Source organism: Choloepus didactylus, chromosome 4 (assembly GCF_015220235.1).
Source record: "Choloepus didactylus isolate mChoDid1 chromosome 4, mChoDid1.pri, whole genome shotgun sequence".
Taxonomy (NCBI): domain Eukaryota; kingdom Metazoa; phylum Chordata; class Mammalia; order Pilosa; family Megalonychidae; genus Choloepus; species Choloepus didactylus.
In genome coordinates this window covers 113,603,913-113,621,053 of record NC_051310.1, presented here as the reverse complement: position 1 = coordinate 113,621,053, position 17,141 = coordinate 113,603,913, and the positions used below count along the sequence as shown (strand labels likewise).

At 55.1% G+C, this 17,141-nt stretch overlaps 1 protein-coding gene across 4 annotated transcripts in view; it reads right to left on the bottom strand.

The window, feature by feature from the left end:
• Positions 1 to 6,633: 6,633 nt before the first annotated feature.
• The window catches only part of IGDCC3 (immunoglobulin superfamily DCC subclass member 3), a 39,524-nt gene continuing 29,016 nt past the window's right edge, over positions 6,634 to 17,141 (bottom strand). For 2 of the 4 annotated variants that reach the window (XM_037833676.1, XM_037833680.1), the window contains 12 exons: positions 14,186 to 14,330; positions 13,714 to 13,844; positions 13,157 to 13,294; positions 11,682 to 11,840; positions 10,346 to 10,511; positions 9,809 to 10,056; positions 9,455 to 9,619; positions 8,989 to 9,180; positions 8,730 to 8,834; positions 8,123 to 8,261; positions 7,747 to 7,954; positions 6,634 to 7,463 (listed from right to left, as the gene is read on the bottom strand). In XM_037833676.1, the coding sequence (XP_037689604.1) occupies positions 7,263 to 7,463; positions 7,747 to 7,954; positions 8,123 to 8,261; positions 8,730 to 8,834; positions 8,989 to 9,180; positions 9,455 to 9,619; positions 9,809 to 10,056; positions 10,346 to 10,511; positions 11,682 to 11,840; positions 13,157 to 13,294; positions 13,714 to 13,844; positions 14,186 to 14,330 (1,997 nt within the window). In that variant the 3' untranslated portion in view covers positions 6,634 to 7,262. Of the gene's footprint in view, positions 7,464 to 7,746; positions 7,955 to 8,122; positions 8,262 to 8,729; positions 8,835 to 8,988; positions 9,181 to 9,454; positions 9,620 to 9,808; positions 10,057 to 10,345; positions 10,512 to 11,681; positions 11,841 to 13,156; positions 13,295 to 13,713; positions 13,845 to 14,185; positions 14,331 to 15,485; positions 15,571 to 17,141 lie in introns of those variants that run through there. The other 2 variants (XM_037833679.1, XM_037833678.1) reach the window with 2 other exon arrangements.

The following is a 17,141-nucleotide window of genomic DNA, read 5'->3' as shown; positions in this document are numbered from 1 at the left end:
TGGTCATATAGTAACTCTATGGTTAGCTTTTGAGAAACTGTCAGACTGTTTTCCAAAGTGACTGTACCATTTTACAAGCCCACCAATTTCTCCACATCCTGGCCAACACTTATTATTATCTGTCCTCCTAGTGGGTGTGTTATCTCTTTGGGGTTTTGAGTTGCATTTCCTTGATGGCTAATGATGTGCATCTTTCATTTTACTTATCAGCCATTTGTGTATCTTCTTTGGAGAAATGTCTATTCAAATCCTTTGACCGTCTTGTAATTGGATTATTTGTTTCTTAATTATTGAGTTGTTAGAGTCCTTTATATATTCGAGATTCAAGTCCCTTATCAGATATATGATTTGCAAAATTTTTCTCCCATTCTGTGGATTGTCTTTGCAATTTCTTGATGATGTCATTTAAAGCACAAACATTTTTTATTTTGATGATGTCCAATTTATCTATTTTTCCTTTTGTTGTGCTTTTGTTGTCATAGCTAAGAAACTGATGCCTAATCCAAGGTCATAAAATACATACCTATATTTTATTCTAAGAATTTTATAATTCTAGTTGTCCCAGTACCATTTGTTGAAAAGATTACTCTTTCCCCACAAGTTGTCTTGGCAATTCATATGACCATAAATGTGAGCATTTATTTGTACTCTCAATTCTATTGCATTGATTTACATGTTTACCCTTATGGCAGTACCACTCTGTCTTAATTACTACAGATTTGTAGGAAGTTTTGAAATTGGGACATGTGAGTCCTCCAACTTCTTTTCTTTTTTTAATGCAATTTTATTGAGGTATATTCATACACCATATAAACCATCCAAAGTATACCATCAACTCCTTTACAAGATTGTTTTGGCTATTCTGAGTCCCTTGAATTAACATATGAATTTTAGGATCAACTTGTCAATTTCTGCAAAAGGGCTGGTTGGGTCAACAATCCTCTGAGGTAGGGACTTATCAGCCCCATATTTCAGATGAGGAAGCTGAGGCCTAACGAAGTTAAATCATCTGCTCGTGGTCACACGGCTAGGAAGTGGCAGAGCCTGGGGTTCAAACTATGTCGGTTGGACTCCCTTGTCCACACCCGGAGCCACTCCTGCCTTCTCATCAGGAGGCAGAGCTCATCACTCTCAGTGATGGTGTTGGCACCCTGGGCTAGTCCTCAGTGGAAAAGGGCCCAGGGCATGTGGCCAACTGCAGCCCTGGCTGGGGTTCGGAAGGGCCCCCCATATAAGGTGACACCTGAGCTGGGCATGGATGGCAATTCTCCCTGCTCCCTGCTCCTCCTGGGGACCTGGTTCTCTCCACCCTGCTGCAGCCCCAAACACGGAGGACTCAGTGGCCATGGGGAAGATGATTCCAAGCTTCCAGGCACCAAACTCCATATTGTTTCATCAACTGTAACAGAGACACCAGCCTAATGCAAAGTGTTGATGTAATAGGGAAAACTGTATGTGTGTGTTGGGAGGGGGTATATGGGAATGCTGTATTTTCTGCATGATTTTTCTATAAACCCACAAATGCTCTTAAAAGAAAAAAAAAAAGACAATGCTCTACTAGCCAGGGATTGGACCAAAGGATTTCTTTTTCTGTAGCTTTGTGACAATTCCCCAGTACTCCAGTTAGATATCCTCTTCCTTCCTTCACTGAACAATTGCCAGTAGGTGCTGGGAACATAAATTCCAACAAGACAGGTTACCACCTCACTGGGGAGCCAGCTTATGAGGCAAGGAGACACTTTCAGGGGCCAGGGCAGCACAAGGCAGCGGGAGCATTCAGGGGGATGGCCCCCCCAAAGAGCAGTGGGAGGATCTGGAGAAAGAGGCCCAGCAGTGAGGAGGGGCTGCTGAGCCAGAGCCAGGCAGCCTTTGGGCATTTTGGAGCGGTCGCCAGGGCCAGGTCCTGCACTGAGGCAGTGGGCGGGTGGCATGGGGTGACCAAGAGGCCCTCTGTGTGCTCGGGAGCTCAAAGTCCAGCATCCCTCCTTCTGGAACCCAAGGGAGCTCGACCCTTCCCTTCTCAGTCAGCCTGGCTCCTCCCCTGCCCCTCTCTCAGCCCTCTGCTCTCCCACCCCCTGCTCTGGCATGACTCCCTGAAGGCCCAAGCCTGCAGCAGGGTCCCCAAATCAGTCCCCTTAATACCTCTCTGTGGAAGGGTCATGGCTTTTGATGTCCCCTCCCTGCCTCAAGCCTGACCCCAGAATTCAGGTCAGGTCCCCCATGGCTACTCCCACAGCCCCTTCCCCGGTTCCAACCCAGATTTCTCACCTGTCCAAAGCAGGTGACTCCCCAACTGCCGCACCCCCAAAACTCCAGGTAACAAGCCATGCACCTTCTATATTCACACTGCCCATACCTGCTCCCACTCCCCTCCCTCTGGGCTCTGGGGTTCAGTCCAGCTCTGTGGGTCCGATTGTGGCCAGGCTGGCTGGAGCCAGAAGTAGAAAGGGCCCCAGGTGGGGTGCAGCTTGTCCTGGTGTCCTGGGTTCCAGCCCTGGCTCTGCCTCTAACTTCTCTGTGACTTTGGACAACTCATGTCCTGCATGAGCCCTCAGTTTCCTCGTCTGTTCCATGAGTGGTCAGTGGTCCCACCCAGCTCTGTCATGCTGGGGTCTACCATCCTGGGCAGGTGGGTTCTCAGGCTTGCACTAGCTGCCCTTGGTCTCCCTCGCCCCTCACACATGAGGAGAGGGAGTGGGCAGAGCAGAGAAGACCCTTTCCAGGAGTTCATAGGGGACTGGTTCCCTCTCAGTAGCCCCAGGACTGGACCCCTGGGGCGGACCTTCCCTAATAATAGGGATGAGATCCAGTAACAGGGCTTAGGGTGGGAATTGGGGGCACTTCCTTCCCTGCAGCCCTGCCAGCAGCCCCACCAGGCTGTGCCCTCTGTCTCCGTCCCATGCACATGCCCAACTTAAAACACACACACCAATTCCTTGACTCTCCTCCCATCGAAAGGTGGCATCTAATTCCCCACCCTTGGATATGGCTGACCTTAGTGAATGGCTGCTAATGAATGGACTATGGTGACTAGAACACAGTAGAGGTGATGCTGTGTGAGATCCAGAGCTAGGTTAGAAAGGATGCGCAGTCTCCTCCGGGCTCTGCCTCTCAGGCTGCCTGCCCTCGGAACCCAGCCACTGTGCCGTGGGGAGGAGCAGGCTACACGGAGGGGCTGCGTGCAGGTGCTGGGGCTGACAGCCCTGGCTACATAAGGCCCCACGGCTGACAGCCGGAGTCAGCCAGCAGAGGGGTGCATGAGGGGGTTTCAGATACTTCCAGCTCCCAGGTTTCCAGCAGCCCAGCAGTCCTGCCCAGAGCTGCCTGAATTCAGATTTGTGAGCAAAATAAATGTTATGCTAAACCCTAAGCTTGGAGATATTTTAGTTACAGAGCAATAGACAATTTGGAACAGGCTTCAAGCAGACTCAGAGACAGCAGGGGGACAAGGGGCAGTACAGGCCTCCAGACCATTTGACATCTCGGGACCCAGATTCCACCGAGGCACCTCAGCTTCGACAATACTGTCTGGACCCCTGACTATCTTAGCCCAGCTCATGGCCTGTGATGGTTAGAACAGGCCCTGCCTACATTTGCATGTGATTTGTGTACAATTTGCATACATCTACATGGATCATATTTAGGTGGCTTCCCAATGTTTCCAGATGCCTCCCTAGTAGAGATACTAGCATCTTTGACTCTTGGCGGGTTTAGGGCGCCAAGGGTCACCAGGAGTCACCTGGTCTACAATTCCATCCCCCGCAGGGTCTTCTCAAACCTCCTCCCCAGGTAGCTCTTGGATGACTGGACTTGTTTAAAAATTCCTGTGTTTGCAAAGTCCCATGTAAGTTGTTTAAACCTTTAGAAAGGTGGAGTATGGTATCTATAGTTGGACTTAGTTCTTTCCTCTGGGAAAGTCAGGGCAAGTGAATTCCCTCTCCGTGAGAGACAGGACACCTACCACATTGGCCCTGGACTTTTCTTTCTCAGTTCAGCATCCATAACACTATCGCTGGCCCTCGCCTGACCTTGGTCCCAACTATCTGCTCCCCCACCCCCCAGGCTCCTTCCAGAAGTGCCAGGCCAGGGGTTTTCAAACTTTTAGCAGCCAAACCCTGTTTTCAAAAAGAATTCTCACAAACAGCCCAACATATGACACAAAAGTGGAACTGCTCTGGGTGAGGGTGGACAGGGGGTCTGGTTCCCCAACACCCTCAGCCACAGTTGGGCAATCCAGTTTTCAAAACCCCTACTCTGGTTTGTTCCTCTCAAAGTGTGCCTTCTGGTACAGAACCCAGCCCTCCAGACCTGCTGCGTGTTGCAGATCTGAGCCCTTGGCTTTCTAAGCAGTTGCATTACACCATCGCCTGTTACTAAGCTTGAGGTCAGCTGAGACCACCAGATCTTTTCCAGTATAACCGCCATTAAGCCAAATCTCTCTTGGCCTATCCTAAGCCTTGGCAGCCCCTAGATACTCAGCCTCAGGACTGAAGAAAGTGGACAACAGGGGAACGGAGAGGCCTGCCAGGGGTCCTGGCTGTGGGATCTGTTCATGCGGAGCCTTGGTTTCCTCAACTTTAAAATGGGGAGGAAAATAATCCTTCCTCATAGACACTGCATAAAAAGCACTGCTTAGCACTTGGAGAGGGTTCAAGACTGATGAACTGTTGTTACTCTGGAGCCAAGGGGAGTGCACTCAGGATTCCTCACGGAGGCACGGAGCAGGGGCCTGAAGGCAGACCCTGGAACCCAGGCAGGCTAGACTTGAACTCTGATCCTGCCCCTAACTGGCTGTGTGAGATTTGGGGCATTAACTTCATTTCTCTTATTCTTTCTTTAGCTGCATCATCTATAAAATGGAGATGATGCTAATTGGAGTGCTTACCTCACAGGAAACAGGGGAGGACTCAGTGACTGCTGTGGAGACTTAGCAGGTGCCTGTGGTGGTGTGATGGTTGGGTTCATGTGTCAGCTTGGCCAGGTGGTAATGTCCAGGTGTCTGGTCAAGCAAGCACTGGCCTAGCCTTTACTGCAAGGACATTTGTGGCTGGTTAATAAACCAGAAGGCTAGTTTATTAAACCATCAGTCAGTTGACTGCACCTGTGGCTGTTTACATCAATGAAGGGCGTGTTTTCTGCAAAGAGAATTCAATCAGCTGGATTTAATCCACAATCAGTTGAAGATTTTTAAGGGGGGAGAGAGAGGACCTTCACTTCTTCAGCTAGCCAGTGGCATCTCCTGAGTTCATCGAACACCTTCATCAGAGTTGCCAGCTCACTGCCTGCCCTACGGAATTTGGACTCATGCATCCCCATAGCTGCGTGAGACACTTTTCTAAAATCTTATGTTTACAGGTATCTCTTGTTGATTCTGTTTCCCTAGAGAACCCTGACTAACACAGGTGGTCTGCAGGGGCTCTGTTGTGATGGTTCCTGCCTCTGACCCTGGGAGGCCACGACCCAGCTCACCCTCTGCACTCCCACCCCCTCCCCCATGACCGGACACAGCCACCAAAAAACTCAAGGTTCACTTTGGCAACAGGACTTTTATTCAGTCAGAATGAGTGGAGGGTGACAAACCCCAAGTCAGGCCAGGTAGCCAGCCACCCCGCTCGTCCCCCACACCCACCCTTCCCTGGGGAGAGGAGTTACCAGGATGGGGGTTGGGTAGAGAGAAGCCACCTGGGGGCCAGAGGGGGCACTGCCTCAGAGCTTTGAAGTTCCCCCGGCATGTGCCCGTCATCTGGGAGGGGAGGGACCGCCCTTCCCGAGACCACACGGACATGACGCTAGTCTTCTAGGAAAACACCACAAGTTCTACCTTCTTCAGCTAATTGACTAAAGTTGGGGCGGGGTGTCCCTAGAGGGTTGGGGGATCAGAGACTTCAGCATCTAATCTCATACTTAAGGAATACACTTATCTTTTTTTTCTTCTTTAAAAAAAAAACAAACTTTTCTACCATTAAAAAAATGTTTCTGAGTGTAACCAAAAATAGGCATTTGCTTCCTTTTTTTTTTTTTCTTTTAACTAAGCACTTAAAAGAACACACAACAGAAAAGAGAAACAAAAAAATCACAAGAACATAACCCTTAAACACACCTTGTATAAAAATAGCTCCCGGCTACATCTTCCGGGAGGGCGAGTCAAGCTCACCCACCCACCCACGCCCCCACGGCCCCACGCCCCCGCCCCCCACAGTACATGCCAGGGAGCCAGGCGTGCGCGGACGCCAGGGGGCGCTGCGTCCCGGCAGGAGGGGGGCGGGCCGCGGGGCGGGTCCACTCCCAAGGCCCGGGGAGGTGGTCGGTCCCGGAGCGAGGAGGGCTTGGCTGAAGGGGTCAAAGTGGGGGTGGGCAGAAGAGACGAGCAGGGCAGCGTGCTAATGGTGGCTAGTGTGGGGCAACAATTTATACTTCAAGGAACACATTTCCTCTCATTTTTGGCTTTTTTTCACATTTCTCTTTGACCAATTCCATCTTTATTTCCGGAGGCCCCGAGCAGCCCACCCTGGGTGCCTTGGGCCCCCCAGCTCCTCTTGGGGGAGGCGGAGCCGGGAGGGAGTCTCCGGTGCTGCAACACCTGCCCGCAGAGCCAGCGGGCCTTGAGGTAGAAGTTTTCCTTTCACACCTGGAAATGGGGAAGTGCTTTTTTTTTTTTTTTTTTTTTTTTTTTAAATGTCTGGACAACAATGTGGGAAAGGAGCGGGGGTGCCCTTAAAGGGGGCTTGAGGTAGGAGTGCATTCAGGGCTCTGTGGAGTAGGGGGATGAGACTACACCCCCACTCCCCAAGGACATTCATTCCGGCTGAGGTAGGTGCTGAGAGCCAAACAGCAAAAATCCATCCTGAGAAAACAAGGCCAGTGGCAGGATGGTGTCAGGGCCCAGCCACGGCAGGGGATTATTTTTGGAGTCTAATTCACCGTCCTCTCTCTTCTCTCACTGTCTATTTTTTTTTTTTTTTTCGATTTTAAGTTGTTCATTTTTGTCTTAAAGGAAAACATCAGTTCAGTTCCAAGTCATGTGGGTACCAGGCAGGGGTGAGGGGCACATGAGCCCCAGGGGAGGGGCTGCTGCAAGGACCCCTGCAATTCCTTGGGGGGGAGGTCTGTTTTGAGGCTGCCTTAGGTCTTGACAATCCGCAAGGCAGAACGGGCAGAAATGCTGGGGAGCCCAACAGCACCATCCAAAGCCCACATGACAGAAGTCTTGCCTTTGACCTGAGAATGGGGGCTGCCCGCTGCTAGAACTTGCCAGACAGCAGCTACTGTCCCGAGCGAAGTGGCTGGGCAGCTGCGTCTGTGGACAGCCTGGCGGGGCCTGTGTCCTGGGGGGCTGGGGCAGCCGTGGGGCCTGCACAGGGGGCCTGGACCTCCAATGTTGACTCCTCCAGAAGGCTGTGCCCCTGGAGCGGCAGCATGGAGAGCTGGGTCTCCTCACATGGGATGGGGGCCGCAGGGTCCTGCTGGGGAACGAGCCAGGCCACGTGGGTGTCAGCAGTGCGGGCCAGAGGCCCATGAGCCCCCAGCCAAAGTGTTAGGCTCCAGAATCCAATCCCACACAGGGCTTAGGGTCTCTGGGGCCCAGGGAAGCCTTACTGGCTAACTGGCCGTAAGTTTTGTGCCCAGAGAAGATTTGGAGCTTGGCTAAGGCTGATGACCAAGGCTTGGGACCAAGATGAAAGGAGGGAAGGATCTGGAGGTGGTCGGAGCCTGAGGGGGAGGTGTGCTCAAGGTTTGGACACTCACCGTGGGTCTGGGGTCTGACAGCCCTGCCACCCCAGCTGGTGGAAACAACTGCTCCAGTTCCTTCACGTCCACATGTTTCTTGTCTCGGCCCAGCTGGCCCCGCTCCCCCCGTCCTGCCCCATTCAGAGCCAGGATGCCAGGGTCCCCCTGACTCCGGGGGTCCTGAGGTGGGGAGAGCTGGTTTTCTACATCTGTACACAAGAGGGTCCTAAGGGATGAGCGGAGAGTTAGAGGGAGGGAATGTGGGAGATAGTTGAGACCAAAAGAAAAGAAACCAAGGATAGAGGTGGTGAGCCACAGGCTGTTTTGCCCCAAGCTGCTCCTTCTCTGGGCCTATCTTCCACCCCCGGCCCCCTCTCCCTGGCCCAGGACCCACCTGCCCCTTTGGCCAAACAGGAGGAAGAGGACACAGAAGATGATGCAGGTGACCCCAATGTGGATGCCGATGACAATGCCCGTGGTGGACGTCTGGTTGGTGGCCTCCTCCTTCCGGCAGTCACACGGCAGGCTCAGGGCTGGGGGGCAGGGGTAAGTTGGGAGCTGTGGCTTTCTTGGCTTGAAGCACCCCCAGACACCCAGCCTCTGGCAGCGTCTTCTCTCTCAGCAGCTCTCACCCCCAGTTCTACACCCTTTGCCCTTGCCTATGGGATCCTGCCCAACCTTTTTGTTTGTTTTTTATCATTTACTGAGCACTAACTTGGTGCCAGATATAGGGAGAAGCACTTTATACAAATCATTTCCTCCTCTCTACAGCTCTAATAAAGGAGGTATTTTTATCCCTATTTAATAGAAGAGAAAACTGGGGCTCAGAGAGGTTAAGGAACCTCCTGAGGTCACACAGCCAAGCTTCAAACACAGGTCTAAGTCTGCATTCTCAAAGGCTACAGAGTTCTACCCTCCTACCTTCCTTGGATCCCAGCCCCGCTCCCGCCTCAGCCCCTGGCCCATCTCTCTGATTGAGGGTCCCAGCCCCACCCCCTCACCTGTCCTCTCAGATGCTCCCCTCAAAGATACAAAGCGAACTGTGGCATTGCCATCTCCATGCTGGTTATAGGCGAGCAGCTTCACCTCATACACCACAGTGGGATCTGGGGGCAGGTAGGGCCACTGAGCGACCATCCCAGCCCTCACTAGGCAGCTCTGTCCTGGCAGGGAACAGAGATGACCCCTGCACACCCTCTCTGGCCCCCAGGCACTGCACCCCTGCCCAGCTCCCCAAGCCCCAGGCAGTGGCCACCTCACCGAGATGGCTGAGATTGTAGGAGGAGACAGTTCCAGGCAGCATGATGGGGCCTGTGAAGGAGGCCTTGCTTGCTGGGCGGTAAAACAGCTTGAAGCCGCCCTCATGCTGGGCCAGCCGGGGCCAAGGTTCCCAGAGCAGCTGCAGGGATGAGCTGCTGAGGACCCGCACTGACAACGGGGGTGGGGCAGGGGCTGCAGGTGGAGAAGTAATCGGTTGAAGCCTCTACCTATCTACCTTCCACCTGTGGCCCAGAGCTCTGAGACCTGACAGCTCACAGCCTCTGACCCAGGGGCTCCACATGCTCAAACAGCACCTTTTCCTGAGTCCCCTCTTCCAGGTTGACCCAGTGCCTACTCACTCTCAGCACCAGGCACCCTGTGCAGTGCACAACCTGAGCAAGTGTGCATGGCAGTTCTGCCCTGATCCCGAGTGTCTTTGGTTTTGTACTCCACATCCAGGCCTCACCTTCGCCCAGAGTGCTGGCCAGGGTGGGGGCAGAGGCCAAGCTCGCCCCCCTCGGCGTGTAGGCCTTGATGTAGAAGCTGTAGGCTGTGGAGGCCTCCAGGTCGCTCACCACATGCTGTAAGGTGCTCTTGCTGACGGCTTCCTGATACTCCAACTCAGGTGGGTCTGGGGAGGTAAAGGATGGGGCAGAGGCATGTAAGAGGCACGAGGGAGTCCTACAGGCATTGGCGGAGGGAGGGTGGCCAGGGTGCAGCAGAGAGAAGGAAGGGAAGGTATTGGCTCAGGCAGGATTGGAAGGGATGAGAAAGAGTAAATTGCGGGGGGGGGGGGGCCTGCCCTCTCAACCCCACCCACCAGCTGCCTTCCTGATGTGCAGCACGTAGCCGATGATCTCCTTGGTGTTGACCAGGGGCTCACTCCAGGACACGCGGACCTCAGTGGACGACATGGAGACTGCCTGCACATTGCGGGGGGGCCCGGGCAGCCCCTCGGCCCACAGCACGGTCAGCCTGGCACTGGCCTGCGAGGAGCCGGCGCTGTTCTCAGCCATACACTGGTAGATGGCCTCGTCTTCAGGGCCGATTCCGGAAATGGTCAGCGTGCTGCAGGGGAGGGAGAGCCTCAGAACCCCTCCTGCTCCCAGGGTATCCCTAGGGGTCAGCCAGAACTCCCCATCTGAAGGACAGAGAAACGGAGCCCCTCAAGAAGACAAATGACTTGTCTCAGGTCTCCCAGCGAGTTAGTGGCAGGCCTGGGACTCAAACCCATGTCTCCAAGACCCCCAATTCAGGTTTCTTCCCTGGAGGGAGGTGCAGCAGCCTGCTCCCATCACTCGTTCTGGGCCCTGTTCCCCGTCTCTTGCCCAGTCCTCACCCCAACATGCTCACATACCTGTTATTGTTCTTGAGCCTGACGTGGCCTCCCGGCCCCAGCACCTGTCCATTCTTCAACCACGTGACGTGAGGTGGGGGCTCACCTTGGGCTTGACAGGTGAACATGGCTGTGGTCCCAGCTGGCCTGGAGATGGACTGGGGGTGCTGGACAAACTCTGCTGGGGCTGAGGGGGCGGGGAACAGAGAAGTGTGCGACGTCATGAGGGTCAGGAGGACAGGGAGAGAGAGCTGTGAGGAAAGGAATGAGGAGAGGGGGAAAGGAGGAGGGGCCAGAGGTGTGCTGAGGGCAAGCTGGGCTTGGGACACACATCCCTACCCCACACCCTGGAGAATCCTCCAGGTGGGGCCCACCCTCTATCCCTGCTCAGGCTCAAGGAGAAGGCGGCTGGCTCCACCTCCCTCCACTGCAGGCAAACCCAAGAGAGGCTTCCATTTTAATGCCTATTTAAAAGACTGACATTTGTATCCATAAGCAATCAAGCTAAGCTCCCTGTTCAGGAAATTGTTAAATAAATAAATGTGCTAATAGGTTTGGCTGCACCTCGAAGGCTGTAATGACGGGGAGATGGATGAGCCCTCAGCTCAGGCCCCCTTACCTCCACATTCAATTCCACTCTCCTCCAATCCCAGGCCTCAAGCCTCCATTAATACCCGAGAAATGAAATGCTCCATCACTTTCATTTGGACGGATTAACGGTACATGGAATGCTAAACAAACGGGCATTTAAGTTCCTAATGCCCTCATCTCCCACCCTTCCCCAGCTCTCAGGGACGGAACCACCACAGAGAAGCCCTGCAAACAGAAACTCCAAGCCCAGTTCCTTGGGGATGCTGAGGCCCAGGCCAGGGGGATGGACGGAATGACCGGCTCAGCTGCAGCCTCCGCTGCGCTGTGGGTGTTGCGGCCGGCTCTGTGTGAGACGGAGAGTGGGGGCTTGCAAGTCTGAAAATGACAAACACGCTGTGGGCACGCAGACAGGTGTGGAAGTGCCACGTGTGAATGGAAACAGTGCAGGGTGGGGGGACACACACGTGTGACTGACATAGGCAAGGGGGAACCTGCTGAGATTATAAAGTGGAAACGACTCTCAGCAGGGTTGGAGGAATGGGGACGGCACGTGGAGGGACATCCCGGGGCCAGATGGCCAGAATGTCCTTCCATCCCCAACACACACACTCCTGGGGGAGAGGGCTGCCTGTGCCTGGCCTGGGGGCTGGGAATAAGAGTAGGATGTGTATGGGAAACAAAGGTCCTGGGGACAGGCTTGGGCCAGGGATGCTGTTGGCGAGGAATGGGGTGGAGGAAGGGGCTGGGTGGAAGGGGTGGTCCGTACCTTGCACCACCAGCCGGCCCTGTGCCGTTCTCCTGACCCGGGTGCCTGGCCTGTTGGCTGCACAGACGTAGACACCCGAGTGCTGGACGGTGACGTCTGAGATGATGAGGTTCCCCGTGCCCAGCACTTGGATGCCCTCTACCCCAATGGGGCGGCCATCTGAGGAGGAAGGAGGAGGGGATGGGGCAGGGGCAGTGAGACAGGAGTGTGAGAGAGGGAAGTGCAGAACACTCCAGACTATTCGCTGTCCCACATGTCTTCCAGGAGGCCCCAGGCTCTCCAGCCTCACTGCATTGTGGAGGCAGCAGAGAGCAGCCTGAAAAACTTGCCTGGCAGCCAAAGACCAGGGTCCTAATCCTAGCCTTGTCACGGACTCACTGACGACCTTTGATTCCCTTCTCTACAGTTTCCCAACCCGTAGGGAAGGGGTTTGGATTAGATCAACATTTCCCAATCTGGTTTATTTCTCTTGGAAAAAAAAAAAAATTCCATGGTCAAATAGCCATCACACTCCTGGAGAGTCATAGTGACCATTAATACCAAGGCTCTGAGAAGTCCTGTGGTAGAGAGTTGTTTAACTTTGTTTCCCAAACTTCTTGGAGCACCAAGCTGTTCTTTCCCTCCTGACAGATCATGCTTTGGGAAATGTTGGGCAGATGGTCCTTGCAGTGCCTCGCGGCTCTTCCGAATGGCGAGGCCACTCTTTCCAGCTTCTCTCAGGGACCTGAGCCATCCCCCCGGCCCAGGATCAGATTAGCACAGTCAGAATACAAGGAGACAGCTACCCATTCAGTCCCTGAAGTGGTGAAATCTACTCCATTATCCCGCCTGCTGCCCCCTCCTTCCCCAATCGCTCAGCTGCTACAATGTGGCACAGTCTCCTCATGAAAGCCGCCCCCACCCCACCCCGCCGGAGCGTCCTTCCCCCGGGGTGACCTTTCCACTCCGACAATGTGGGCCCATCTGCACCCTTTCATTTCTCTCCTTCAGCTGCCTGGGGATTTGGGCTGGGGACTTAGGGGGCCAGGGTAAAGACTGGGGGGCCCACGGGGAGAGTTTGACAACTGGCTGAGATTTGGAGGGTTTGGAGATTGCATAGCTGGGGACTATGGCCAGGGTATAGAGGGCAGGGGGAGCAGCGGAGGAAGGAGACTGGGGCTGCTGAGGGCTGCAGAGGGTTCCGGAGAGTCCAGCGCCCAGGGTGAGGGGAAGGGGAGCAGGCTGCCAGGATTGGGTGAGGTAACCCAGGGAGCTAAGCCATCCCCACAGGGGGAGGGAGAATGTAGTGGGCTGGTGGACCTCCCTGGTCCTGCCAAGGAAAGGGGAAACGTACTGCCTCCCCAGGCCGCTGGGAGAGCACAGACCCCCATGGAGAACAAACAGGATTCAGTCTCTTAGAGCTGGGTGATGAGCCCAGCCCTCCCGGGGGCAGGACAGGGGTGGGAGGGGCAGGGACCGCGGGGGACGAGGCTTACCCAGGCGGCTCCAGGACACAATGGGGCGCGGGTTGCCCGTGGCGACACACTCAAGCACTGCCGTCTGGTGCACGGTCAGGGTGAGGTTCTCAGGCCCCACAAGGATCATTGGCTCCTTGTAGGCCCCAGAGCCTGAGCCTGGGAGGAGGAGGCTGGTTTCCTCACTTCATCTGGGAACCCCCCCCCAACCCCTCCTCCTACAACCCAGGACATGGGGTCTGAGAAGCTGGCACCAGCCCCGAAACCAGGTCCAGTGGACAGAGGAGATGCCAGGCGACCAAAGCCAGCCCTCACGCCCACCCCCTCCACTCCTGGTAATGGGAATAACCAAACCCCCTGGGATAATAGAGGATGGGCATCCCAAATGAGAGGGCCTGTGGCCCAGATGCCTCCTGAACCTCTCCATGAGGAACACAAGGCTGTGCGCTTTGCTCTGTACGCACCTGGCTGACAAGGCTCCAGAGGTCAGTTGAAGAGGAATTGATTTATTTGAGGGTGGGGAGAAGTTGGGAGGTCGGTTGGGTAGTCATGGGTTGACCTGGACAAAGGACCCTCACCTGAAACAGTAAGCCTGGCACCATGGCTGACCCGGACACTGGCGATGTTCGAGGCCACACAGTGGAAGATGCCACTGTCCTCAGCCCGAAGTCCTGTGATCTGCAGAACCCCCTTGGGCAGCAGTGTGTACCTGATAGGAGGAGGGGCACAACCCATCACCAGCACAGCCTCAGGGACTCGGAGCACTGCAGAGCGGCCCAGTACCAGGCACTGTCCCAGTGTCATGGTCGTCACCCCAGATACGCTCAGGGACTCATGCAGGTGGACATACCCTTAATTCCAGCCTGGGCAACGGGCACCGACAGTTCTTCTCACAGACATGTCCATGAGCACAGAGTCTAGGCCCAGCAAGCCTTGTGGACACCCCATGTTGGCTACAGTTCCAGAAACACCACTGTCTTGGGTGCCAGCTTTAGTTCCCAGAGCTGAGGCCTCTCTGTCCTCTCTTGGTCTTTCCCACACATCACTCACCTCTCATTGTCTGTGTCAATGGGGACTCGGTTCTTCTCCCATGTGATCTGGGGTTTGGGAAGACCATGGATTTGGCACTGGAAGCGGGCTACACCACCCTCCTCACCCACAGTGGCTTGAGGGTGCACGTGGAAGTCTGACATGGCTGGGGGAGGAAAGGAAGTGAATTAGAAAGGTGCACGGCAGAGGGCTGGGCAAGGGCGGGGTGTGGTGGGGTCACAGTTGGGTGCCCCGGGGCCCTGGAGCTCTGCCCACTGAGGGGCAGGGGCTCTCCTAGAGCTGGCAGCTGGAGGGATAGACACATCAACTCACCCAGCCTCCCAACCGAGGGAAACATCTTCCCCTACAAGGTGGTACAGGCTGTGCTGGAACACACTGAGAAAGGTCTGGATAAATCCCTGGACAACAAACCTCTAACAAGGAAATCTTGGGCTGCCAGGGCTTCCCTGGGAGGCATCATTCCCCCAAAAGTGACCCGTGAAGACCAGTCAAAGAAAGCCTTTCTCCAAAGTCCTGCTTGGCAGGACGTTTTCAGCTGATTTCAGATTTATTTTCATAAACTCCCTTTTAGGTACACAAGACCTAAGTGCAATGCTTCCCATTTTACGGAATAGGAAACTGAGGCCCAGATAGGGGAAACAATTAGTCCCTGTCCAGCAGGGACACTGGTCATCAGACTCCTGGTTACCAGGGCCCAGTGGGGTTTTTTTTTCGTTCCTCACTGCCCCCCTCCCAACTTCTTCTGTGGGCACCACCTTCTTGGATACACCAAAAGGGTGATGCATCCATCCAAGGTGACAAGCCTCTCAGGAGACTGTCAGGCCTACCAATCTACATTTCAATGTCTCATAAATATTCACGGCCTCCTCCCCACGTTTTGGGGATCTGGTGTGGAGAGAGCGCGCAGAAGGGCTGTGGTCTACACCTCTGCCCAACCCCTCCCAAGCTCCTGCTTTAGGCTAGTTAACTGTCCCAGCCCCCACCCCCACCCCCAGGCCCCACCCTGTAAAGCCTGGGGAAGGCAGCCCCTCCCATGCTGGTTCCCAGCTTCAACACCAGGGCTGCGATTTCATTAAAATCCACTTTGCTTCAAGTACGGGAAGGCGGTTCACCATCTGTCGGGGCAGGCAGCCCCCTCCCCTCAGGCACTCCATCAGCTGGGACAGTGGCTCCCCTCCCAGAAGGCACCCTCCCCCCACAGCAGCAGGAGTTTGTCCCGCGCCTGCTCCTGGCTCCGGGGTGTGGGCCAGCGGCCCTCCCTGTGGCCCCCCACGCCCTGTCTCAGGCCCCTTCGACCCACCTGCCCAGTCTAGACTCCAGGGCAGCCCCGAAGGCCGAGTCTTTGTGCCCGTCCCTCCAGAGTCTCCAGGGGCTGACTCCTTTGTGGTGCGCTTCTCCATCTCATTTGCATGTGGTTCATTAAATATAAACATGCATAAAAATCCCCCGCCCTGCCTCCTCCTCTTTGAGGGCCTCCTGGGAGAGCGGCTGGTGGGTCTGTGTGCTTTGTGCGTGTGTGCGGGAAGTCGTGGCTGTGTCTTCATGTGTGTGTCTCAGTGTGTCCACGTCTGGGATGTGAATGGGGGTTTGTATCTGTTGTGTCCGTGGCTGGTGTAAGATTCTGAGACTGGGTGGGTGATCAATCACCCGTGTCCCCATGTAGGCATAGCCCTTATAAACATACCGTGGGGTCCTGGGGGGCAGTGGGTAGGGCCAAGTGCCCCAGCTGGTACCTCATCACACTGGAAGAGAGGATCCCCAGGGAGCCCCGTGAGGTCAGTCTGCCCAGCCTCAGGCCAAAGGCTGTGTTTGGCCAAGAGCCTGGAGGACAGACAGCCCAGAGTCTTGGGGGTGGGAGCAGAGGCACTGCTGGGAACCCTCTACTGCCTCCAGGCCTCAGCCGCCAGGAGGGCAGGATGAGATGAGGGCCCGGGGAGGGGAGAGGGCACCCAGGCTCCTCGGTGGGCAGGCTGTGCCCCCCGGACCGTGCCCCTTCAGGAGCTGGGGAGCTGCCTGCCCCCTCCTCACTCCAGCTGGAGAGCTCACAGGCCCCCAGGGACCTGGGGCGGGGCTAATGGCTCTGCTGACTACAGATGCCTTCTCATTAAGGAACCGAATCCTTTTGTGCTTCTAGCCCCCATTCTGGGCTCCCTGGAGGCACCTTGAGCTAGGAACTGGTCCGGAGAAAGAGACACGGGAAAAGACTGCCTCTTGCCAGGGTGCTGGGGATGGAGAAAGTCTGGCCTCGACTATCCCACCCCCACTTCTCCTCTCCTCAAACTAAGCATCAACCTGGGATAAATGCGGTGCTGCTAGAGCTGGAAAGGGTCCTGGATGAGAAGCCAGTTAGATACTCTTCACACCGTGCACAGCAGGGAGTCCTGAGTGTCCTCTGGGACCCTGCAGATGTAGCTGGGCCACGCCCCACCCCAGCTCCCCAGCTCCCTTCAGCGAAGTGGCAGCTCTCTGCATCACTCCCAGCTTTGCATAACTGCGGCTCTACAGAACATTTATTTTGAAGCGTTGCTTTTGCTGCCTTTTAATGCACTAACCTAAAGCCAACTATTTCATTTTGCAAAGGTGGAAACTGAGGCCCAGGCATCATCAGCTCTGAATTAGGAGTTTCATGCCCTAGGCCCTCTGTTAGGGTGTCCTTTCTCCAGCAGAGTTTTCACCCTCCAAGTTCAGGTCACCCCAGAGCAGACTGCTTGTGGGAACAGCCTCTTCTCACTGATTAGGAGTTGGGGCAGTATTGCAAGTTGCAGGGGGTGGATAATGAGCCCCAGGGATGGGGAAATCTCTCTGGCTTCTCAACTCTACCCCTCAGAGCCCAGATGGCTGCACAGGTGTGGTTCAGAGGAGGTGTGTGCCATAGGAGGGTGCAGCCCTCTCGGTCTGAGATTTCTTCTCCCCACCAATCCCCCCACCCCCTGTTCATCACACCCCCATCCAACCC